Source organism: Triturus cristatus, chromosome 9, assembly GCF_964204655.1.
Source record: "Triturus cristatus chromosome 9, aTriCri1.1, whole genome shotgun sequence".
In the NCBI taxonomy this organism is placed as follows: domain Eukaryota; kingdom Metazoa; phylum Chordata; class Amphibia; order Caudata; family Salamandridae; genus Triturus; species Triturus cristatus.
The window spans coordinates 1,212,995,010-1,213,020,625 of record NC_140592.1 but is presented as its reverse complement, the minus strand read 5'-3'; the positions used below and the strand labels follow the sequence as shown (position 1 = coordinate 1,213,020,625).

At 45.9% G+C, this 25,616-nt stretch overlaps 1 protein-coding gene across 3 annotated transcripts in view; it reads left to right on the top strand.

Annotated features, from left to right (window-relative positions):
• Window positions 1–25,616, top strand: part of PAPLN (papilin, proteoglycan like sulfated glycoprotein) — a 487,850-nt gene that overhangs the window by 325,503 nt on the left and 136,731 nt on the right. For all 3 annotated transcript variants that reach the window (XM_085627249.1, XM_085627251.1, XM_085627250.1), the window contains exons 4-5: window positions 8,286–8,346; window positions 19,767–19,869. In XM_085627249.1, coding sequence (XP_085483375.1) covers window positions 8,286–8,346; window positions 19,767–19,869 — 164 coding nt within the window. The remainder of the gene's footprint in view (window positions 1–8,285; window positions 8,347–19,766; window positions 19,870–25,616) is intronic.

Genomic DNA, 25,616 nt, shown 5'->3' with positions numbered 1-25,616 from the left:
ACTGTAGCTCTAGGCTGGCCTGGTAGCACTTTTTGGAGCCCTCACAAAATGTCTCGCCAGACCAGCGCATGCGCTGGGTCAGGCGAGACCTAATGAAAAAAAGAATAAACTAGCACTAAAGAATGTGAAGCTGGTAAGTGGTGTCTATGAAACAATAATATTATAAAGGAATTCAGCCACCTTTTGAGAAAGTGACAGACTGTTGCCTTAGGGGACTAACTCATTAAAATTACTCAGTAATTGCGGGTTACGCCAAGGGAGTGTGACACACCAAAAATTGAGCATTTCGAGACAATATTTTTCATAACGTAGAACCTTTTCACTGTACACTTGTTTAACAACCTTTGGATGAGGAAAATTAAAATATAATTTGTTAGATTGATATACGCAATGCACATCATAAGAAGGGTGCCAAAACTCTGTGTACATTCTGTTTTTTCAATCTGTTTAGTATTTTTTCACCCTTTCCTCGGTATGCAAATTTAACTGGTGTCTGGTGAACATACATGGAAAAGATTATGCGGCATGCAGGTGGTAAACCTAGCTGTGAAATCCTGTTGTCTGTAGAGGGGCCAAACTGGTGTGACACCTGTACTTATATGCACAGTCAACCACGGGGTCTGAAATAACCAGCGCTGTAGGAAACAGTCGAAGCCCCTGGAGATGGCGCGGTGAAGACCCAGAAACATCGCGCCCGTCCGGCTCAAGGTTTCTGAATCTTGGCTCATAGGTATCCTTTCAATACGATAAATATGTATTTATCTGTTTATTCATTCACTTAATTGTGAGGTGTTCTGCTGCGCAATGGTATTATTGAAAACGTAGAGGATGTTCTCTAAGAGCGAACACAACATGCAGTCTCCGTGAGGAAGGGAGGCCGATGACCCCGAAAGCTCATTTCTAAAATATGAGACAGATCAATAAAGGGACCGTTCCTCCAAGATAGCTCATTGCGTCAGTTTTTTTTCTTAAAAAGCAACTACCTTTCATCAATCTACTCCGCTATTGCTCCAACTTTTATTTTAGGAGAGTAACATGTACTGCACAGATGCCTTACATTTTTGTTACTTTCATTAGGTCAGTGCCAGGTCAGTTTTCTAGGGTTGCAAAACTCGGGGACAGATTGACAAACCTTGAAATAAGTGGGACACAAGCGGTCGTCAGTTTCTTGAAAAACGTAATGCAGTGCACGAAGGTTTGTGCACTGAATCCACACATGGCCAGCAATCACTTGAAAAAGTGAAGCTGCGATGGAGGGTGCAGGCTCATGGTTGAAGATGTGTAGTGAAGGCTGCAAGTACACGGCCTCTGAAGATCATTGGGCGCTGGTGACCATGCAACGATGGAGGGTGCAGGCTCATGGTTGAAGATGTGCGGTGAAGGCTGCAAGTACACGGGCTACTGAAAAGATGAACATTGGATAATGCTGGAGGGGCCAGTGTATGTACAGCCGTGCAGACAGTTGGCTTTTTAAGAATGGTCCCATCAAGTTCAAAGTTAACATCAAACATTTGGAGCATATTCATTACAGTGAAGTACATTATCCTTTGAATTGGGTCCCACTCCATGGCAACCATTTGGAGGTAACTTTGCTACATTCCCTTTTGTGGATTCCAAGTAGGCACTTCCTGTACACTGTTAAAGCAGATACAGGGGATGGGCAGGGAGCCGATGTCTTTCTAACAGGGGCTGTTTCACCGGCCATGCAGCCAGTCCAAAGGCTTCACCAAAGTCTGCCTTGAACACACCTTGACTTGATAAACCAGGTGAGTTTCAGTCATTTGAAACAAAATATCCTTTTTAGGTCGAGCCTAGTGCAGCGCGCAAGTGCTGCACTAGGAGATGACCTTTTGGAATCGGTCTGCACTTCTCAAACACTCGTGCTTGTGGCGGCATCCACCTTGCAGGAGCGAGCAGTGGCGCGCAGGGGCCATCTGTTTCAAATTAGTGTGGCCACTCGCGCGCTTGTTGACATTTCTCTACTCTCGCTCCCCTGCCTGTCTCACCCTCGTGCCAGGGCTCAAGAGTACTTGGCTCTCACAGTGGCAAGAATCGTGCTCTTCCCACAGATGAATTCAGTTTTTTTTACAAGGTTGTCAGAGAGCAAGAGAAATAGAAATGCACTCGGAAAACATCCTTTGCTGATCGCGCTCCTTCGGTAGTGTGCACGGAGGGCTGTTTGGGCTGCCCACTTTCAGTATGTGTGTGTGGGGAAAGCAGTGGGCTGGGGCGGAGAGGAAAGATTGAAACTTATTTCTGCTTCTGTCACTCGCCTCAGCCCATGTCTGGTAAAAGGAAAGAACAGCGACGCACACGTTGATTGGAAGGTACACAGTACACATGTAGCAAGCATGTCACGTGTAAATAAAGCGATCACTCAGGCGGGCCCTTGTAAGTACAGTCCGGCGGGGCAGAAGGCTATTGTTAGAAATCTCACAGCAACGGGGCTGCAGTGAGTCAAACGCTGGCCTCAGATTTACACCATTGCTGTGAGGGAGTCTGACTAAAATCTGATCGATTTGGGGGATCTTTCGTTTATAGTAGGAGTCATTTTGAGTTTTCTGACTTATGAATTCCTCTCTTTAGAGACTGGCCCGCCTCTATGGTCTCCTACAGCTGTTAGTTTGCAATATGAGCAGGGGAAGTGTCCCTCACTCCCTAGCAGTACCCTACCCAGCAAACGGTGCAATTTTTGACGGATGAATATAAAAAAAACACACACAATCCTGCTAACTTTCCTCATCAGCTGGACTTCGGGAAGGGCTAATTAAAGAAGGCACGTGCACACTCTATGAATTTCATTGTGTGTGCAAGAGCAACATTGAAAAAGTGACAACTCGCACACTTTGACACACAAGTTGTGTGTCTTCATCCGGGCACTCAGCAGCCTGGCCTGCCATGCTAGGCAGCTCGCTTTTAGCTTGTTCTGCTGGGAAGGCAGGCAGAGAGCTGGGGGCCCAGAGTAGTACAGGAGAGCCATCAAAGCGGCAGGCTTGTTTTTTCTGTGTGCTCTTATCTGGCACGAGGTCAGGCCTTGTCGCGCAATCATTTTCATAGTAAGAAGGCCTTGCAAGCAGCCTTGAAAACAACGACCATAAAGGAAGGAAACTCTGTCCAAGCCGACATTGCGTCTCTGGCGTCACCTTTCTGCCAGCATGACTTGCGCAACGTTAAAAACAGAATGTAGGTGTTCGTCAAGGTCACACTCACGACTTTTCAAGGGCCGGGCAAAGAAACACTGCCCAAGCTCCTTAGCTTCTGATATTTCAACAAATTAAATAATAAAACAATGGACGCCTTAAGAGACTGCGCGCCCAGTGCCGGGATAAGTCGCCTTTGGGACCTTATAAGTGTTTAGTTATCCAGCACAATATCCTTGGAGCAACAACATCAACTGTTGCATGGCTAAACACTTATAAGCTCCCAAAGGTGAGATCTATTGGCTATGCCAATGCTTGTTCTAAATTATAATTCAAACCCAGACACTGCACTTGGCTTTACAATGAGTTGCATTTGGAGGGGGGATTCAAAGAGTAGTGGGAGGGACGTGCAGGGAGAGGGGGTTCAAGTAAATAGACATGAACCCCACTACTAGAATCAGCTGCCACTATCTCTTTGGTCCCTAGTACCCCACAGAGTCCAAGCGCTCTGTTGGTGAACAATACACTATATTGATGTAACACACTGGTCAAGCGACTGGTGGCATGGGTGTCCTGTACAAGAAAACATGCTGGGTCTGTCCGAACGATAAAGCGAGGAGCAGGTTATCACCTGGACAGTGACAAGTGTCTTTAAACTCTACAGCCTGTCCCAATTGAGTGCATTGTAGGGTCCGTTTCTCAAGAGAATGAAGGTAAATGGACCACTGAGGACGGATTATCCTCTCGCGCCGTTATGCCAATCAGAAAGGTAGTGTAAGTTACATCAAACAAACCTGGAGAGCCCACCCTGTCAGGGACATTACAGGAAGTGATCTCACACAACCATTCACCAACAACTGTCCTTTTATTTTTATTTTATTTTATTTTTTTTTTTTTTTTGAAAAACCTTTATTGACATTTCAACCAATAACAAGTATGGGCCTACAACCCCCGGGGCCGGCCGCTAAGCAGTCAGAGCAACAGAAATAAATATTTATCACAGGCAGCACCTCGGGGAGCAGAATCTCCATGCTATTATACTCTCGGCCACTGAACAGCCCAAGTAGGAGACCAGGATACAAAAGGTTTTCATTTTATAATAAGGGAGGATGGAAGGATCAGGTGCCAAACAGTTTCCCAGCAGCAAGAAATGGCAGGCAGAATAATAAACGTCAACAATAAACAGCAATTTATCTAGTCAATGGCGCTGAAACAGGAAGGTCAGGATGTGGAGAAATATCACGGCCATTTGCGCCTGCAGTCCCCTGCCCTAAAACCCAGAAAACACCACGGAAATTGTGGCACACATGAAAACGCAGCGATTAACAACGAAGGAGTTCTACCATGCTGATCCCAGAAAAGAAAGACAAAGAAGAATAAGAGAAGAAAAAGGAGGCCATGGAAAAAAAGGGTTAAAGACTAAAGGATCCCCTCCCCCAACCCCCCACCCTGCACCTCTGCAGATGAGTACGGCCCCCCCCCCCAGCAGTGTGCCTGTCGCCCCAGAACCAGACCCGAAATATAGAAGAAACAGAGAAAGAGGAGTAAGAAAAGAAACCCCACCAGACGGGGGGGTAGAGAGAATATTAATAAACTGGAGGAGGACCTTCAAAACATGCCCCCGGCTTCTCCCTCCCGCACAATATGTTTTCCCCCAAAGCAAACAATAAGCAACACAGAATCGGCCATGTCAAAGAAGAATGGGGAGCATTATGCGCCTATTACACTAACAGTTATGCCGTGAGAGCACGCAACCCCTGAGCCCGCCCGCCTATTAGATGACCACCTCTGAAGGATCAGCCTTATCCTTGGCCACTCTTTGCGAATCTATCCATGCATACCCATCGACCCAGTGCCATGTCCAATGTTACAAAGAAGAGGAGCGTCCAAAAAAGAACAGGAAGCGACACACACCGGTAGGGTGGAAGTCTCTGAATACCAACACAGTCAGTAGTATGGAGAGTCGTCTTTCCCAGTGCTGCCCCAGGATCTGCACTGCACACAAGGTCAAAGAAGGCGAAATCAGCCAGAGCAGGCGATCGTTGCTTGAATATTGCCTGGGTCGCCGGAGGCCGCGCACGGGACAAGGCCACCACCCCCCACTCAGGTCCAAGACCTCCGGAACAGACCAGACCCACAGCCAACCGATCACACGTTAGTATACTGTCCGGAGTTTCCAGCTGGTCACTATCCACAGGGGCGGCCACGACCCTGTCCTCCTGTGTGCAGTGTAGGAAGTCCCCGTGTACCTGGGGACAGGCAGGCAACAACTGTTCCGATGCTGATGCCACCCCATCAAGCTTACTCCCCAATACCCAGGCGCCGTGAGCCAAGGTGGAATGAAGGGCACCGAGAGCCTCGAGAAGATCACCATACCCCAGCACAGCTCTCGGCGCTCGCTCCGCTACGCTCCTCATAGTCGCACACTTCCAATCGTGCTGCGACCCAGTGTACAGGATGGTAGACTTCGTCCTGTCAAGATGGCCGCCGGGTAGGTCCAACCCAGATTGGGACCAGGACTCAGGGACAAGCGCCTCAGGTTCCATGTCATTGGAATCAGGGTTTCGGGGGCAGGCAAAAAATATATCCGGTGTGTGGTCACAGGCAACAGTCATCCCCACCACGGACCTGCGCCCGCGAAAATCCGGGAGCAGGCCGCAAGAATCAGGGCGAGTTACGGGCGGCGGCCGGGCAGCTCACCGGCGAAGGCTGAGGCAATCACCGGGGAATCTTGGATTAGCCACCTCGGGCATGCACTCGTTCCGCTACGCTTAGTGGTAGGAACGACCACGGCGAAATGTGGGCCGATATTCGCACCGCTCCGGTTAGTCCGACTCCACCCAGTCACCAAAGGCCGCTGTTGTTGAACTGCCGCCCGGCCATGTCATCCACTCGAGGTCCCGGTTCCAAGGTTGCACAGGCCGCAAACTTCAAATGGACATTTCTCCGGCGATACCGCCGCCAGAAACTTCGGAGTCACACGATCGGTTGCCGCTCTCATTCACCAACACGGGCATATAGCGCAGGCTAAGGATCTCATGCAGGATATCCGTGCGGGATGCGGAGGTTCACGGAGCCGGGAGCCTACGCTGCCGTCCCGGTCGCCATCTTGGCTCCTCCTCTCTGTCCTTTTATTTTAAGAAGTTTCATGGCCACCTTAAGGCAGAATATCTATAAACAGGTACTAATGACTTACACAAGCCACCAGCTGCTCAAACAAGCAAAGGACATGACAGCAGGCTCACCGTTAAAATATCTGGGGCAACATTACATAACATTTCTTTCCCTCCTATATGTATTTTTCAGCCGGTAATGCCGGGGTGAAGACAGGTCTCTACCAGCGTAGGTGGAAACATGGCTGAGCCGACCATTCCTGCCTGGTGATTGGCTGCAGCACAAAAAGTAAATGTCTCCGCGGAGAGAATTAGACCATCAAAAAGCTGTGCTAAGATTGGACATGTGTGCACTGCCACCACAGGGTTCATCATGCAGTTCCAGCATTAGTACCTGTTGGTGGCCAGGTCTAAGACTCCATTAGCATAAGCGAAGCGCATGCAAATGAAGCTGGCTGTGACATGCAATGGCACCTGTCAGTGGAAATTGGCCCACCACCCATCGTCACTGGGCATTGTACGATGAGTGACCCATCAAGGTCCCTAAATAATCAGATATCAGATGGGTTAAATCATGCCAGCTGCAAAACAGGCAGTCTGCAAGAGCAGTCATATGCAGCACTAAATGGGCTCTTTATGCCACCCCTACTTACCCTTAAAAATGCCCGTTTGTATGTGCTAATCACAAATTCCAGATTTCGATATTCAGACACTATTTTGCCATGCTGGCAATGATAAATTCACATGATATTTCAAAGAATCAACACATCTCACTTCACATACTTACAGCTTTACATCCCAAAGGCTTGTTTTCATCATAAACATTTAAAATATTAACATTTAACCTCTCCGCATTTTTCGCAATATTCCTTTATATATGTTCATTCCGTCTGCAGTCCCCTCGGTTCCTCATCTTCTGGTACCCTATAGTTTGATGCACTTTTCTCTGACAGTCCAGCTTTTTCCTATGTTCCTTGATGCACAGGTTTTGAAAGATTTGTTTTGAAATAATACCCTGGGAACAAATCCAACCTATGACAATTCAAGAGATGCCTTTAATGAAAAACTATCTTAAATCACTTAAAAGTTTTCCTTAAAACAATGGCTCATGTGTGAAAATATGTCCTACTTAATTTGTCATTGGTCAAATATTCTAAAATAAAGTAAATTTGTTAGTATGTTAATACAATAACAAACCCCACTTGGGATCCTATAGTGCTAATCGGTGACACACACCGCCTACAGTCACAGTGTCAGTCAATTGCTTTAATGCCCTACTCAATGGCCTCCCAGACTCAACCGTGGCATTCTGCACACTGCAGCATGCCTCATCCAGGGTCTGAAGAAATATGATCACATCACCCTCATCCTGATGGAACTCATTGACTCCCATTGCCACTCCACACCATCTTCAAACCGGCTGCATCATTTACAAAGCCATCCCAACCAGCACCATTGCTGGTCTTGCTGACCATCTTTGGTGATTTTCAGCACACCAGCAGCCAGGCCACCATCAAAGTGCAGACTAGAAGTGTAAAAAGGAAAAAAAATAAGATGGTAGGCATGTTCCATGTATGCATCCAGGACCTGGAACAACATCCCCAGATCTATCAGGAACTCCCTAACACGGCTCCAATTTAGGAAAGAGTTGGAGACTCACCTCTTTGAAGAACACAACACCACATGCACTAACCATCCACAACCCAGCTTCCTCTTGTGTTACTTGTTGACTTTATGCTTGTCTCTGACCCTGCACAGTGCTCTGGTGCCTTTGGCTAGGTCTGCACTATCAAAATACCATAAACAAACATATGTAAGTTTTAAACGAAAAACTTTATTTTCTGCATTCAAAGTTAATCAGTTAGTGGCAGATGTTTTATGCCTGCTTGACTGAACGCCAAGATGACTTAAAAGAACACATGCTTGATAAATAAAATGACACTATTGTATTATTTTTGCATCTCTTTTTATTCAGCAAATCGATTCAGATCTTGACTTTAGTATCTTTGCTTTTTTCCTCTTCTTTCTTCAGGGCGGATGGGGGAGCCAACTGCATAGGGCCAAGCCGGAATTATCGCTCTTGCAATACAGAGGTAAGAGACCTGAGGGTCTTCTTACACATGCTCTAATGTTGGTGAGCACAGCATGTGTGAGTGGTGCCGTTAGACCAATGGCTGAAGAATGGGTGACAATACCTACTTTTCTATGTGCTGAACCTTGAGAAGTGGCAGCCATTTTGGCCGCCTTGAATAAACATGCAGGAAAAACTGGCACAATTTTGTACATTGAAGTGTCATTCTATAAGTCTGTAAATGCCAAAAACATTTCCCCAGATTTACGCCACAGCAAATAAAAAAAAAAAGCTTTACATCCCAAAGACGTTCCTTTAATTCAGGGGTGTCCAGCATAGCTCCAGAAGGGCAGGATCTATGCCTTTTTTTCAGGTGATATACCCACAGTGAAAATTAGAACTATATTGGTTAATTGCATACATATATTTCGTGAAAATGCTGAAAAGCCAGGCACTGATCCTGCCCTTCAGGACCTACCCTAGACTCCCATATACACATTTTGTGCCCCGTATTTAGTTACTTTTGTAATGCCCGACATAAATTCTAAAATTTCCCTAATTTTGTAATCATTCTACATTTTATCCACCTGCCGTTTTTTCTATTTCATATACAGTAAAAGTCAGAGACAATTGAGGACATTTGAATGCTCAAATCACCAGTGTGGGCAGGGCACACTGCAGTTTTGTGCCGCTCTGTTTCTGTTCTCATACTGCCGAATTGTGAAACCATTGCCTCCATTTCATTGAAGGATTTTTACAAATCTTTGTCTGGAGTTTGTGTCTGGTAGAATGCAGGGCTTGGCGGCTCTGATGTGGATTCATCCTAGCCTAGGTGGTGGTCCCGCCAGGTCCATTTTACAAAACCTAGAACACACGTCCCTCCTCAATGGAGTAGGAATTCCCAACTTCAGAGATGAAGGCCCTCATTTATGGGGATTTGGCATAGGGGCGCGCATCACCCTGCTGCGCTGCCCAGCATCAAAGTAAAAGGGGAAGGAATGCACTATATTTATCCAATACGGTGCCTTCCTGTCCTTTCCCCCTGCGCTGGCGCCATTCCGCCAGCCTAGCACCGACGCAGGCACTCTTGCACCATGGTGCAAGGTTTACAGTGTTGTTGGCAGGATTAAGTGCAGGAAGGGGCACCCTCCTGCACACAAACCATCGAAGAAGGCGTTTCCTCTTTCTATGTGTGCCGCAAACTGCAGCACAGATAGAAGGAGGAAAAAATGAGGTGAAATAAAGATATATCTCCTTCTTACGCCTCACATGAGGAGGTGTAAGGTTTTGATGCATTCCCAGGTTTACAAGTCCTTCTAAATCTGGGAATGCGGCAAAACCCATGAGAGTTGCGTGAACACCCATCGCAACGGCCATGGAACATCTCCCTTGCGCAGAGTAAGGTGACGCAGTGATTTGAGCTGTGTGGCCTTATTCAAGATTTATGAGGCTACTCAAAGCCACGCAATGTGGCTTTGCGTGGCTTTATAAGTATGACTCAGAGCCTTGCATAATGCATGTACCACTTGAAGTGGTGCAAACTTGATGCAAGGCTCTTATAAATATGCCCCGAAGTCTCCAACAAAACTAACAAAACGGAAGGGACCCTATTCTGAAGGAAATGCAGCTGGTGGTAAATTGTCGCTCCACCTCAATCACCACTGCACAGAGGTGGCACTGGAATTCCACATTCATGCAGATAGTATAGGATACACCCTGTTAGTAAAAGTCGGGCCGGGATTCTGTGGACACCCTGGTCCATTCCTCTTAGCACCAAGACTCTTTACTCAATCTCTGTGGCTTACAGAGCAGAGGAAACAGACAGGTGCCTCACTGGCCCCTCCCCTAGAGTGACACAGGGTGTGGACACTGCAGCAGGTTCCAGGTGATCAGTAAAGAGCTAATAAACCAAAGAAGTCTGATGGTCTACACATTCAAGAGAGACAAATAGAAAACATGCAAAAGGCAGGAAAGAAGCTTTAAAGTGCTGTTTGACTATAAAGGATTTCCATCAACAACCAGTGATTGGTCAGTATCATCATCTGGATATCCATCCTTCCCACTACTATAAACCTCTCCAACAAGAGGTGTTCCATGTGGTATAGGTGTCAACCGGAGCACCTGAATGTAACCCGGGAAGGGGAAAAAAGAAGACAGCAAAGATCACTGGCTTAGTCAAAAAATATATATACCAGAAATGATATATGAAAGGTGCAGTGCAGAAACGTGAATATTAAAAAAGGATTTAGAGGAGAAAAGGAATTTTATTCAAGATATTCCTACTAATCCTTTAAGTAAAAATTGGTGCAAAAACAGCTTTTAACAAATAGGCTGTGTGACAATACGGTCGACATGTTTCAGCCTTCTTGACCCCATGGTCAAATGGCTTTCTTCAGGACCTTATAATATACTTGTATTGCTACTGCAACAATGAATGTGACAAAAATTAATGAGTAAGTGCATAAAATACAACCTTCGTGGTGTATAACTCTTCGTGCGACCAGTATATATGAATTATCTGTGCACAACAAAGAAAAGAAAACACAATTGCAAGTTTAATCATTTGCACTCAAGATTGAATAGTATATATTGGACAAGACCAATAACATGTCTCCAAGTGCTTACCTGATTAGCACGAGGAGTAAGCCTCACCTCACCCGGTGCTGACTCATGTTAAGGGAGGCCCCGCCCTGTAAAATATAGGGAAGGGTTGCGACAATGTGGTTAGAGATGAGAGAGACCTCTCGTTGGTATTGTACCAATAATCATCGGTATTAAGGGATCGCATTTAGGATCCAGAAACACAGGACAACCGTTCAAAAACCCTGTTAAAAACTCCCCAAGCAGAAAGACGATATAGAATATTACAATCAAAAGCAATTCGGGTGTCTGTTCAGTTGTGCACCATTTGCTTCAAAACTTAGGTGCCGATTACGATCCGGTAAAAACCGGGTACGAACCGTCGGTCGGAGCGTATTCCCCGTCCGACTCGTACCCGGTCGTAAAACTTTACAAACATGGAATTACGATTCGCACGGAAACACCATTTCCGTACGAATCGTAAAAAACACCGACCGACGAAAACATACATACGAATGTGATCCGGGAATGCTGCGACGTGACGTCGGGACGCTTTCAGGCAGCGTTTCACGACCCAGGAATTACGATTCGAACCGACAGCAGTGCGGACGGCAATATTTTCACGGCACCCAAAAAGTGCCGGAAAAGCGAAGTACGGCGCGAATCGACCAGAGTAGGTGGCCCGGTATGCACCGTACCCCCCCCCAGCCCCCGTACGTACGCGCCGACCCCCCCCAGCCCCCGTATGTACGCGCGTGTACGTTCGAGTCGTACCCCCACCCATGTATGTACGGTGCGTACCCCCCGTGTATGTTCGAGTCGAACCCCCCGTGTACGTTCGAGTCGAACCCCCCTGTATGTACACCCGTGTACGTTCGAGTCATACCCCCACCCGTGTATGTACGGTGCGTACCCCCCCGTGTACGTTCGAGTCGAACCCCCCTGTATGTACACCCGTGTACGTTCGAGTCATACCCCCACCCGTGTATGTACGGTGCGTACCCCCCCGTGTACATTCGAGTCGAACCCCCCTGTATGTACACCCGTGTACGTTCGAGTCATACCCCCACCCGTGTATGTACGGTGCGTACCCCCCGTGTACGTTCGAGTCGAACCCCCCTGTATGTACACGCGCTGGGGGTACACACCGTACATACACGGGTGGGGGTACGACTCGAACGTACACGGGTGTACATACACGGGGGTCGGCGCGTACATACGGGGGCTGGGTGGGGTACGGTGCGTACGTACGGGGGCTGGGGGGGGTACGGTGCGTACGTACGGGGGCTGGGGGGGTCGGCGCGTATGCGGGCACGTCTCCATGGTTGCTATGGGAGTTCGGTGCGGACGGTGTTTTTTCCATCCGGTTGTAACCTCGGACGCACGGGATGGATCGTGATTCCTCGGTCGGACTTCACCTTTCACATTTGTACGGTAAATCGTCCGAGGACGTGTCGGACACATTTTCCGACCCGAGGACGTGTGGGGAATGATTCCCAATGCGGTTCGTAAGGACTTTTTACCATGCGAATCGTGATTGCCAGTTCGTACGGCACTTGTACGATTCGTACGGTAAAAAGACCGGATACGAGTCGCACGGGGAAATTTTTTACCGGATCGTAATCGGCACCTAAGTGTCTATAAACAAAACAAAACTGCATCAGCAAGCTCTACAGCGGTGTGACAGTACTAGGGATAATTACTGAACTGTCCATTTGGTAGGCTGCGGGCAAAATCCAAAAGAGACTTAAGCACGCATTAGTTATCCACCCCTCATAACAGAACGCGCGACAAGTTGTATACAAAACTCATTGCAGAGAAGTCGTTTGCCTACCTCTCCGTCGGTACCTCAAGATATGTCTGAGCCGTTTGGGAGGTAACTGAAGACATGAATTGTGGTCATTTAAACAACCACGGAGCACGTAAAATTACGTGTAGATCAATCGGCCAATGACCGTCCTGTGACGTCATCGGTAGAAACTAAGTGACCAATCCTAGTGTAGTAACGTTCCAAAATTAAAAAACTACAAAATAACGTGAGCAAACTGGGAAGTAGTAGTTTTTTGAAAAATGTCAGCTTTATCGATCATGACAGTGAGGGAAACTTTAACAAATCCACAAAAAGTTTATTCAAGAGGCTGGTTTATGTGTAGAGGTCCCAGACTTGCTCTCATAAACAATTATTTAAGGATAACACCTTATTTAAAGTTTCATTAGAGAGGAGTGAAAATAATTTGAGCGTTTCGTATGAGTACACGTTTTATGTATGTGTATTAACCTAGATCTATAAAACAGTGTGCGAGCTGCCGCATGTTCGGAAAAATAATAAGAAATAATAATAACCACAACTGTCTGTGCTGGGTCATGTGAAAAATTGAACTGTACCCCCTCAACTAGTCTACTGCAAAAAACGCCATGAAAATGCATGCCATTACAGTATTTATGCTGATGAGCATATGTTGGCAGTTAAGAGAATGTGAAAACAAAACTGCAAAAAATTTTGCCTCATAAGGAAGACCAAGGGATACCATCGTTTAGGCCTTCTAAGTCACTGTGAATTTTGAAAACCCATCTTTGTTCTTTATGGAACAAAAAATGAGATATATCACTGACATGAGACGGTACAAAAGGTTTTTCTAGAACAGTCCAAGTAAAATCGTTGGCTTGGTGATTGGCCTCAAGAAAGTGTCGTGTTAACCTGGTATTCATTTTTTTGCATCTGAATGTACTCTTGTGCTCAAGCACTCGATCAGGTAAATCAAATTTTCACTATTACAATTAGTAAAAGTCCTTTGTTCCCACGGTGTCTTAGTGCCAATGTCTATAGATTTGGAATGTTTAGTTTGTGGGCAGATTGAGCATGTACCACAAGGGTGGTGTCCCTGGACCGCTGGTAAATCCCACAATGTACCAATTTGACGTGGTCTGTCTTCTTGAGGTCTTGTATGAACCAATTTGTCTCTAAGGTTGATTCCTCTCTTTAAAGAAAATAAGGGTAACTGTATCTTTTCTTTACATGAGTTTAAAAGGCGCCAATGTTTCTTCACACACTTTTGAATCCCATTGGTTAAAGTACTGAAAGTGTGGACAAAGGTTAACCGGTCTATCGGAGGTTTTTCAAAGGGCGGTTCTATTAAAGCCTCCCTGTTGTTGTTGGAGGCCCGTTTGAAAGCTTTTTTAATCAAACTTTTTTGGTATTTTTTCTCAATCAATTGTTCAGTTAGATTTTGCGCATGCATCTGGTATTTGTCCGGTGTTGAGCAATTACGTCTTACACGCAAAAATTGCCCATAAGGGAGATTGTCTCTGAGAGATTTGGGGTGTTGGCTGTCGTAACGGAGGAGAGAATTCCGAGCCATAGGTTTCTTATAGAGTTCACTTTCTAATCCTGTTGGAGTAGTGAAAATGGATAAGTCCAGAAAAGACAATTTTTCTTTGTGCGCTTCAACTGTGAACTTTAAGAAGTTGTTTCTGGTATTCAACCACTCTAAAAAGGACGAAATCGACGACAGATCTCCGCGCCATACTACAAAAATATCATCGATGTAGCGCTTCCATAATCTGATTGAATCGAGGAAGGGATTGTCGTGATTGAGTACATGTGTCTGTTCAAAAGAATGTACGTATAGATTGGCTAGACTTGGAGCAAAAATGCTTCCCATGCTGGTACCTGAAACTTGAAGGTATACAGTATCTTCAAATTTGAAAAAGTTTTCTTTCATAGCCAAATGTGCAAGCGTCATGATGAAGTGAACAGGAGTGATGGAATCCAAAACCGTATCGTTCAAGATGGAGAAGATGGTGTCAAGAGTTTCATCTTGAGGAATGGATGTATACAATGATTCTACATCAAATGATACTAGAAAATCTTTTTCGATATCAAAATCCACTGTAGGTAGTAAGCGTAAGACATCTTTGGTATCTTGTAGATAGGTAGGCATACCTTTTACCAATGGTCTCAAAAAATGATCCACGAAAGTAGACAGAGGTTCTAATAATGATCCTTGGCCTGATATTATGGGCCTTCCTGGTGGTGGACGTTGGGTTTTGTGTACTTTAGGTAAAGTATAAAAGTATGGCATCACCGGATGAGGAGTATGCAAAAACAGTGCTTCTTGTGAAGTAATCCAACCATTAGCTAATGCTTCTTCCACTGCTTCAGTAATGGCTTTCTTAATTCTTTCTGTTGGGTCTTCAAGGAGAGGTTGATAGAATCTTCTATCCTCTAGTTGTCTTCTACATTCCTGTCGATATGTCTCAGTGTCCTGGATGACAACAGCTCCGCCTTTATCGGCTGGCTTGATTACAATTGTCTGATCTTGCGTGAGTGCTTTTAATGCCAGTTGTTCTTTCTTCGGGAGGTTGCTGTATTGATTTTCCTTCTTCTTATTATTGCATAAGGTCATAAACTCTTCCATGACAGCTTTCTCAAAGGTAAGAACTTGAGGAGGTACACTATGTGGTGGAGGATTGAAGGTAGATCGTTTCTTCAGACCAGTGTTGGTCTCTTCTGTGGCGGTGAGGGACAGATCTTTGTTGTTATAAAAGAAATGTAGTCGTATTTTGCGGAAGAATTTGGCCAAATCGCACTGTACTTGAAAATCATCTCCATGTGTTGTGGTTACAAATCCAAGGCCTTTGTTGAGGACTGATATCTCATCTATTGTCAGAATTTTCTTGCTTAGATTGAGTATCAAATTGTCTCTGTGCTCGTTCCTGGTTGCGGTTGACCCTTCTTGGTTTGGCTGCATGTGCTCATTTGTTGAGGCATAGATGTCGGCAGATTCCAATGTACTTGTGACTGTCGTCCTCTTCTTCTTCCTCTGGACCTCCCTTGGCCAGACCCTAAAAAAGGCTGGTAATTCGGGTCCTGTTGGTGCATTAGGAACGGATTTGGTGGTAATGGCTGAAACGGCTGGGGGGGATATCCCCAGGGTGTAGGAGGCCACCAATGTTGGAAATGGGGTGTATACTGTCCTCTCCAGTTCCTTCTATTGCCACGTCCTCTATATTGTTGCCTGTTCATTTCTGGGCCATCACTCTCATTTATGTCATCATCAGAGCTACTCCCTGAATATGTGGAACCATAGCGACGTCCTTTTGTATTAAATTCCGGTGGAGTATATGTGTCACTGGTGTAGGGATAGATCACCTCATGCTTGAATTTGGCTAAGTCTTTCTTGAACTTTTCAATCTTGGAAGTCAATATTGAATCTTTAAGTTCCTTGTTACTTTTGTTAGCTTCTTCTTGTTTTTTTTTTAACAGAGTGGCTGTAACAGTGACCTTGATTTGGGCCTCTAAAACCTGTATCTCAAGAAGAATGGCGTCTGCAACTCGTTTCGCTGTACTGACTATTAAAATAAGCCAATCGCGCGTGCAGCGCCATGCTATGAGGGACCAATCTTTCAAAAATGTTTTGTCTTGTAAAAAAAGACGGGGGCATTAGTAACGATCAAACCCGAAGGGGCACAATTGCCCCGTAGGTATTCGGCCATGATTGCGCCATGTATCATAGTCCGTGTATGTGATTTTTTCAAGGACAATATCTGGCTCCAATCATCTGATGTTGTGCCTAGTGATCCAAAAGCATTTTCTAAGATGCTAGGTGTATTGTCAAGTATTGATTGGTAAACAAAATCATCGTATGCTAAGCCACTAAATTCTGCCATGTTGAAAAAAATGGAGAGCAAATGTGTGTCTGTCTAGATCTGCTATAGACTGGGAGAGTTAACAACAGAGCGCCCAGAACGGGATGTCAAATAATTAATTAATTAACTAATTAATTAACCACACGGACTACCAAAAACAAGTGTAGTCAATAGAAAGGGGTAATTAAAAAGGACCCGCAGCCGTCAGCTGCACATGAATTTGAAAACAGTTAAGAGCATCAGACATGTTAATTACACACAATTCTACTGTGTAGGAAATGAATGACAATTATAATGATAAATAGTAAATGGTTAATGTAGGCCAATGAAAGATCACTAAATAAACAGATATTCTCAGCATGCAGGAGCACCAGTCTCACAGTCTAAGCTGTATTCTGCCATTGTGAGGAGTGTGTGTCAAGAGACCTCCTGTGCAGTCTGCTCAGAGCTCTGCCTTTCCATCTTCTGCAGCCCAAGGTCAATAGTCCTTCACAGACTGTCCCAGGCTCAGCATTCCCTCCTGTGTGTGACGGCGGAAGCATGGAGGTCAGGGTCCATAGTCCTTCACAGACTGTCCCAGGCCCAGCATCCCCTCCTGTGTGTGTGGCGGCGGAAGCATGGAGGTCAGGGTCCATAGTCCTTCACAGACTGTCCCAGGCTCAGCATCCCCTCCTGTGTGTGTGGCGGCGGAAGCATGGAGGTCAGGGGACATAGTCCTTCACAGACTGTCCCAGGTTAAGCATCCCCTCCTGTGTGTGTGGCGGCGGAAGCATGGAGGTCAGGGGACATAGTCCTTCACAGACTGTCCCAGGTTAAGCATCCCCTCCTGTGTGTGTGGCGGTGGAAGCATGGAGGTCAGGGGACATAGTCCTTCACAGACTGTCCCAGGCTCAGCATCCCCTCCTGTGTGTGTGGCGGCGGAAGCATGGAGGTCAGGGGACATAGTCCTTCACAGACTGTCCCAGGCTAAGTATCCCCTCCTGTGTCTGTGGCGGCGGAAGCATGGAGGTCAGGGTCCATAGTCCTTCACAGACTGTCCTAGGCTCAATATCCCCTCCTGTGTGTGTGACGGCGGAAGCATGGAGGTCAGAGGACATAGTCCTTCACAGACTGTCCCAGGCTCAGCATCCACTCCTGTGTGTGTGGCGGCGGCGGAAGCATGGAGGTCAGGAGACATAGTCCTTCACAGACTGTCCCAGGCTCAGCAGCCCCTCCTGTGTGTGTGGCGGCGGAAGCATGGAGGTCAGGGGACATAGTCCTTCACAGACTGTCCCAGGCTCAGCAGCCCCTCCTGTGTGTGTGGCGGCGGAAGCATGGAGGTCAGGGTCCATAGTCCTTCACAGACTGTCCCAGGCTCAGCATCCCCTCCTGTGTGTGGTGGCAGAAGCATGGAGGTCAGGGTCCATAGTACTTCACAGACTGTCCCAGGCTCAGCATCCCCTCCTGTATGTGTGGCGGCGGAAGCATGGAGGTCAGGGTCCATAGTCCTTCACAGACTGTCCCAGGCTCAGCACCCCCTCCTGTGTGTGTAGCAGCGAAAGCATGGAGGTCAGGGTCCATAGTCCTTCACAGACTGTCCCAGGCTAAACATCCCCTCCTGTGTGTGTGGCGGCGGAAGCATGGAGGTCAGGGGACATAGTCCTTCACAGACTGTCCCAGGCTCAGCATCCCCTCCTGCGTGTAGCGGCGAAAGCATGGAGGTCAGGGGACATAGTCCTTCACAGACTGTCCCAGGCTCAGCATCCCCTCCTGCGTGTAGCGGCGAAAGCATGGAGGTCAGGGGACATAGTCCTTCACAGACTGTCCCAGGCTCAGCACCCCCTCCTGTGTGTGTAGCGGCGAAAGCATGGAGGTCAGGGTCCATAGTCCTTCACAGACTGTCCCAGGCTCAGCATCCACTCCTGTGTGTGTGGCGGCGGAAGCATGGAGGTCAGGGGACATAGTCCTTCACAGACTGTCCCAGGCTCAGCATCCCCTCCTGTGTGTGTGGCGGCGGAAGCATGGAGGTCAGGGGACATAGTCGAGAATTAGGACAAAGAGTAGCACGAGAAACTTATAAGAGGATCAAATGGCAATTATGAAAAATCATTCTCTCACGAGACCTAAACATAACACTAAAACACGCGCCGACATAAATAAACATATGCATTTTAAAACACCACGAATAACGAAAAACCTCTTCATGGGAAATGCTAACAGTATTATATTATGTTGCACGACTAATGCTATTGTTGCCGAAGCAAAACGGTAGAGGTCAAAGGTCATGTGCAACTATGTTATAGGACATTTAGGTGAATAATCACCGCAGTGGAACACAGCATTTTATGCTTTTCAGCTGATAAGGTCATATTTTTACCACTGATGGTAAAAAACAACACTGTAGAGAAGATTAATTCTAAATTGATGGCCCACTGACAGAATCCACGAAGTAAGACCCTTCCTCTCTTAATTCCTGAGCATGCAGTGGCCATTCCTGGTATCTCCTTTGGGTATTTGCAGATGGTTATAGTTTTGACCTTGAGACCACCTCAGAGGTCATCTGGTTATCAGCAATGAATATTACTGTTTGTAGTAAGTCTTCTTCCCTCCAATGAGAAGGTCCCTTCACTGGTATTCACTCACCGCCTGCAGTAGTCCAGCGGTATTCCATCGGTATTCAGATTGAGTGGTGTTTGCTAGTTGAGGTATTTCCCCCCTCTGGAAAGGGAGTCGTCTTACAGCAGGTGGTATTCTCTCATTTTCCAGTGGTAGCAAAATGCCCACCCTGTCCTAGCCAGAGACCCAAACAAGACTATCTGGGTGTCAGACTCTTTCTCAGCAGTACCCGGCAGGCTCTAGGACTCGGTTCAATTCCAGGTACATCATCAAAGTCACCTACCTTTAATAGAATACCTTACACAGAACTTAGAACACATGCCTACAATCTTGGTTAACCAGAGCTTGGAATGAAAATAATGCAACCTGGGAATTCACAATCTGGGGAGACTTACTAGGGTGTTGTAGAAAGAGAAAATCCCAAAAATATTGCCAGCGAATTGTATTTAATACATATATTTTTTTTTTCAAACTTTGATCTGGCACACACACGGTCACACACACTCCCCCCTCCCCCCTCATCCATTGGACTGTTCAGGTGTCACTCACCTTTTGCTTCCACTCAACACAGCAGACACAAGTATGATTTACTCGTGTGCTTTCTTCTTTAACCCCCAGGACTGCCCTGAAGGCTCCCGAGATTTCAGAGCGGAGCAGTGTGGAGAGTTTGATGGAATGGAATTCCAAGGCAAGAGATACAAGTGGCTCCCTTACTACGGAGGTAGGTGCCAGGGCCGCCATTTTGAGGAGCATGGGGCAGTGTCAGAAGTTGTGCTTTGGAATAGCTCCAGTGTCTCCTGGTTGGAGATGCGTTCACTCTCTGACAATAACCTTAGGCGCACATCTCCATATCTTCTCAGGGTCTTGATTTAAATAACAACACGTATTGTCTGGCAGAAATATTGCCTGCTAAATATGCTTTACTAAACTACCGTCCCATTGCAGTTAATAATAGAACATCCCCATCCAATGGGACAAGATTTTTTAAATGATGTTTAAGACACAATATCTCTCTCTTTAAGGCCATATTTCTGCTTACAATATTCGGACATGCAGCATGTGGTATGGCTTGAACACGTTTGCATAGATGACACTTCTACACACACGTATCTACTGACTGTGTGTTATGACGAGAGATCACACGGTGTAGTGAACACAAGCTTGGAAGGTTGGAAGAAAAACAGGGAAATGTCTTCTGGGATGTGCACTTTAAGGGTTTGCATACCCAGGGGAGCACCAAACCCTGGGCAGATCCAGAGCTTCCAGGCACTGATAGGTTTGTATTGAACAAACAAGATGTTGAGTGTCACTCCTGCTGCAGGTGGGGACAAACCAAGATGTAGGTGGTGCGCTCAAGAGAGCGTTCGAGACCAATGGTAATGCTGTAACTTGGAACCGCTGTTTCTTGTATCCCAATGTTATTCCCTGAACTGAATGAGCCGAATAAGTGAATGAGGAGCACAGTACAGGGCAATAATATAAACTGAATCCCTGATAGACATTGCTTGAGTGGTACAGGTCCTTCGGAGTCAAAGCCGTCTAATGGAGGTGGCCCTTTGGAAAGTGTCTAAATAGCGCTTCACATCAGGGTGAGCATCAGAGTGTATTATTTTCCAGCAGCATTGACGGGGGCTCTCAGGAGTAGAAGTGTAGGGCCCACTACCACTGATGCAGTCCTTGGTTTTCTTGTGTGGCTGCTGTATATTTCCTTCAGTGTAAAGCATCCGTTGTGTAAATCTGGGCATTATGGTTCGAGGGTCTAGATGCTAGAGCCCAGTCATATACATCACAGTCAAATGCCCTATCTGATGCCTGACGGGAGTCTCTGTTGGCTCAGTAACTGCTGAAGAGAGCTGGGTCCAGATCAGTGACGTAAGATTAGCCCCCCCAGCAACCATGGTGCGGGGAGCCCCTCGCTCCAGGGGCTCCCTCCGGCACTGTGCACAGGTGGCAAACCCCCGTTCTTAGAGCTCCATCCAGCCTCCCTTTCACTAATCCATACATCTACCCTTTCACTGATCCATCCATCCACCCTTTCAGTCAAATATCTATCCATCCGTCAACCCTTTCATCCACCCATCCATCCACTTACCCATTGATCCACCCATCCACTTAGTCATCATCTACCCTTTCACCCATCCACCCACCCTTTAAGCTATCCATTCATTCATCCACCCTTGCTTTCATCCATTCATCCACACTTTCACTCAACCATCCACTCTTTCACTCACCCATCTACCCTTTCATCCACTCATCCATCCACCGTTCACTCAGCCATCCATACACCTTTTCATTCAGACATCCATGCTTTCACTCATCCATGCAACCATTCACTCAGACTTCCACCTCTTTCACTCACACATCCAGCCAGCCCTACTTCCATCCTTCCTTTCACTCACTCACTCACTCACTCATTCACCCACCCTTTCACGTCTATTATGAGCCTTTGTCTGCCGAGCTCCAGACAGAAGAGGCCCATCCAGAACCCCACCCCCGCTGTAGCTGCTAAATCGGGGGTCACATCGCCCCAGTGCATGACCCTCCCTGTCTCTGAGACCCCAAACAGTGGCAACCCATGTGAGTGCCCCAGGTTGCTGGCATCGTACAGCCCTCCCCCAGGTCAGGGAGCTGGCAGTGAGCCTGGGGCTGTCATGATAGGTTCAGGTTGAGGCGACCACTGATGTCTGGCCTTCCTTCAGCTTTCGCAGAGGGGTGCTCAGGGCTGGAGGGCCTGGAGCTGTAACCACATAATGGAGGTAGGAGGAAAGTGCAGAAATGATAGTGCTTGCATAGGGATGCAGTGCATCCGCTACCACAAGGTGTGTCCCCCCGCCCAAGAGCCTGTGTTAGGGACACCCCTTATCATGTGCATGTGGTGCAGCCCCATCATGGCCATTGAAGCAAGTTGCCGTGAATAGGTCTTAGCTCTAGAGACCACATGAAGCTTGGATAGTTCAACTTCCAGGTCAAGATCATGGAGGTCACGGCGATGGCCGTGCTGGAGTAAAGGTTTTGTGGATATGAGGTTCATGTCACTGCAAAGGTTTATTACACAAAGGACCAAGGCAGAACTGCCAAATTGCGAATGCACAGCTACACACTTTGTCCAGCGGAAAGTAGCTTGCAATTTTTGGTACACTGTGGTGCTCTCCAAGCATTGGGTCTCCCGCGCCGACTCTCGGTTGCAAGATATTTTCCATCTTTCTTCTTCTCTGTCACGGCGCTAGACTTAGTTTCTTTGGTAGTAGATGGATACAAGTCCAATATTTTGGGCTTTTTTTTGCCAATGAACCTTTTTAACATTTGTACTTGGTATTTTTATATCACAAACGAACAAGTCCTTTCGCAAGAAACAGGTGTCGGCTGCCAGTGTTTCTTATGTAATGGAATTCTGAAATGAAATAAAGGATATACAGAAGAAAAAAAAATCGATTTATGGACTTCCTCTTTTTACCATAATGGTTAATGCCTAGCTTACGGATTTGGACTGATTTTGGACGTGCCTCGGCATCTGTGCAATCTATCACTGCAAAGGTTACCAAGGTGGTGACCAGTCTTCTGTGCGTGCCCTTGATTGTGTGTGTTCGATCAGTAACAGAGGAAGGTGACTGAGGGGATATCTGAGACTGCGCCTTTAAGCCGGGTTTTCTCTGAAAAACGCGGCTCGTATCTTGAGGTCAAGCCAAGTGCGTGCTGCCTGGGTGTGGCCTCTAAGTCTGTGACAAATGTGGCGTTTAAGCGGCAGGGCGCAGCACAACTAATTGAAGGCGAGAAGACGGTTCTAAGATGTTAGGTTTTAGGAAGCCCGAGGGTCTTTCTTGCTGACACAGCTCAGCAAGTTCATGAAAATGTGGAAAAATATTTAGCCTGACAACACACCTGAAAAACAAGAAATGCCAGGTGGCTTCTGTGTTTATGGCAGGTGAAACTTTACCCATGGGGTGCACTGCCAAAAATACACTTTGGATCAATGCCGCACTGTAGTCAAAATAACTTTCTGTGGCTGCTTTGTTTATTAAATCTTTTTATTGTATTTTATTGTGTACAGTTAACACATAGTATCCAGTAAAATTGTGTGTACTCCCTTTAGTAGCTATACTAATTTGTCAGTCATTCATTTCATTCATAACACAAGCTCACCATCACAATTTGCTGAAAAGTCATCCAATATCTATTTATATGCCACAAAACAACTGCTCGATGTAATTGGAATATCGGCTAATTTTTATTAAAAAACATTAATACAAATATGAAAATTGTATATTGGGCACAATTTATAGAAAACAACATTCAAGAACATCTATCATTGTTAATATCTCATGTAGATACTACAGAGGAAAATTCAGAATAACCTATTTTGAATAAAACAATTATTAAAAACACATATCATATCCTATATACATCAAGTGTACATCATATTGAACAAATAAAACCAGTGAGTAAACAGTAAATTTGTCTTGATAAAGGTGGTCTTCATTCCTCTTAAACCACCGAAACGCGTCGACGCTTGGTGTGAACTAAATCCAGCACACTGACCAGTCATTGTAATAACAGTATCTGGAATATATACATGTATGGCAATTGAAGGTTTTGATTTGGATTAGTCTATAAAGCAGGATTACGTGTACTGTCGTTTTCTTGTTTGTTTCTCTTTTTGCCTTAATTACTTTAAAAAAAACTTTCTTCTCAATTTTGATGGTATACAAAGACTATAACCTTCTCTCACTGGTTTTATTTGTTCAATTTGATGTACACTTGATGTATATAGGATATGATATGTGTTTTTAATAATTGTTTTATTCAAAATTGGTTATTCTGCATTTTCCTCCGTAGTAGTAGCTACATGAGATTTTAACTCAAATGTGGTACTCGATAAATTGGGCACAATATACAATTTTCTTTTTGGTATTTATGGTTTTTAATAAAAATTAGACGATATTACAATTACATCAAGCAGTTGTTTTGTGGCATATAAATAGATATTGGATGACTTTTCAGCAAATTGTGATGGTGAGCTTCTGTTGTAATTGAAATGAATGACTGACAAATTACTATAGCTACCAAAGGCAGTACACACAATTTTACTGGATACTTATACGCCCTGTCCATTTGGCTTGTGGGGCCTCTCTCTTTCTTTTTTGCTGTTAACACATAGTACAGGCATTTATGACTAGTGCGTAGCACACATAGGGGTCGATTAAAAGTCTGGCGATCCTCGGACCGCCAGACTCGTGGTGGGGCTGCGGTGGTGGTCCGAGGACTGCCACATCATGACTCTTGTGGTCGTGCCGGCCTTAGACCGCTGACACCGGCAAAGGAACCGCCTTCCCCTGGCAGGGGCTCGGCAGTCCAGAGGCATCTATATGCTTGGCAGGACGGCCACGGTCCCGCCAAGCATATTAGGAGTTTCCTCTCCGCCAGGGTTTTCATGGCGGTTCCTACTCTATTAAAATCCTAGCGGAGAAGAAACAAAGGGGGCCCTGCATCATGCCCTGTGGGCACAAAATGTTCTCCCCTGTGTGCATGCACAGACGTTCCAGCACAGCATGGACTTTCAATTCCAGGCCGTGCTGGAACTGTTTTTGACGTCCCCATTGCGGTGCCTATTTTATAGCACCGTGTGGGAACACCAAAGGAATCGCCCACCAATGAATACAAAAGTAATTATACAGTGGGCAGTTTTCATGTGGGTTTGGCGGTGCGGCGGTAGTGCGGTCCCACCTCCGCACCATCAAACTTGTAATCGGCCCCATACTGTTTAATTCTATGCACATTTAACATAAATGTGTCTTAAGTTGAAGATTCAATGTATTTTGGGTATACAATATTCTGTGGCTGCTTTTATATGGATGCATCCTCCAAGATGCCATTGGTTCTGCTCCCTAATGGCCTATCTCAACATACTAATAATTCCCACCTACAAATCAACGTTGATATAAAGCACTGTGAGTAAAGAGACTCTAGCCTTGAGTGGGGAGTTTTACAGTAACAACCTCAGCAGATCAACCGGTGCTTATGTGAGATTTGATATTGTTACAAAAGTAGATCACAGTAATTTGCATTGTATTGTGCTATACTATATTGCATAACATTGTATTGTGCGTCCGTGTCTGGTTAGACATTGAAGTCATACTTTTCATAGCTCAGCCGAATGTATCTACAGTTGTCTCCCCAGCGAGAATGACCATTCCCCGACTCCACGCAAATGCTTCAGTGCCCAGGAATTTGCTGTGTCCAATATTGACCTTAGCATGAATTTCGCGGTTCAATAGTCAACGATTAGACGGGCGCTCATGCATTTTATTTCCTATTAGGAACAATGAGATGCTGCGTGAGAGCATTGGGCTGCTATATTTGTACTTGTAAGATGTTGCTGGCCAGAACACTTTTCCCAGAAGAAGTACTTGTGAAGGTTTCAAATTTTCAGTGGCCTCAAATCCTGTACTGTGATTTAATTCCTTGTTTCCT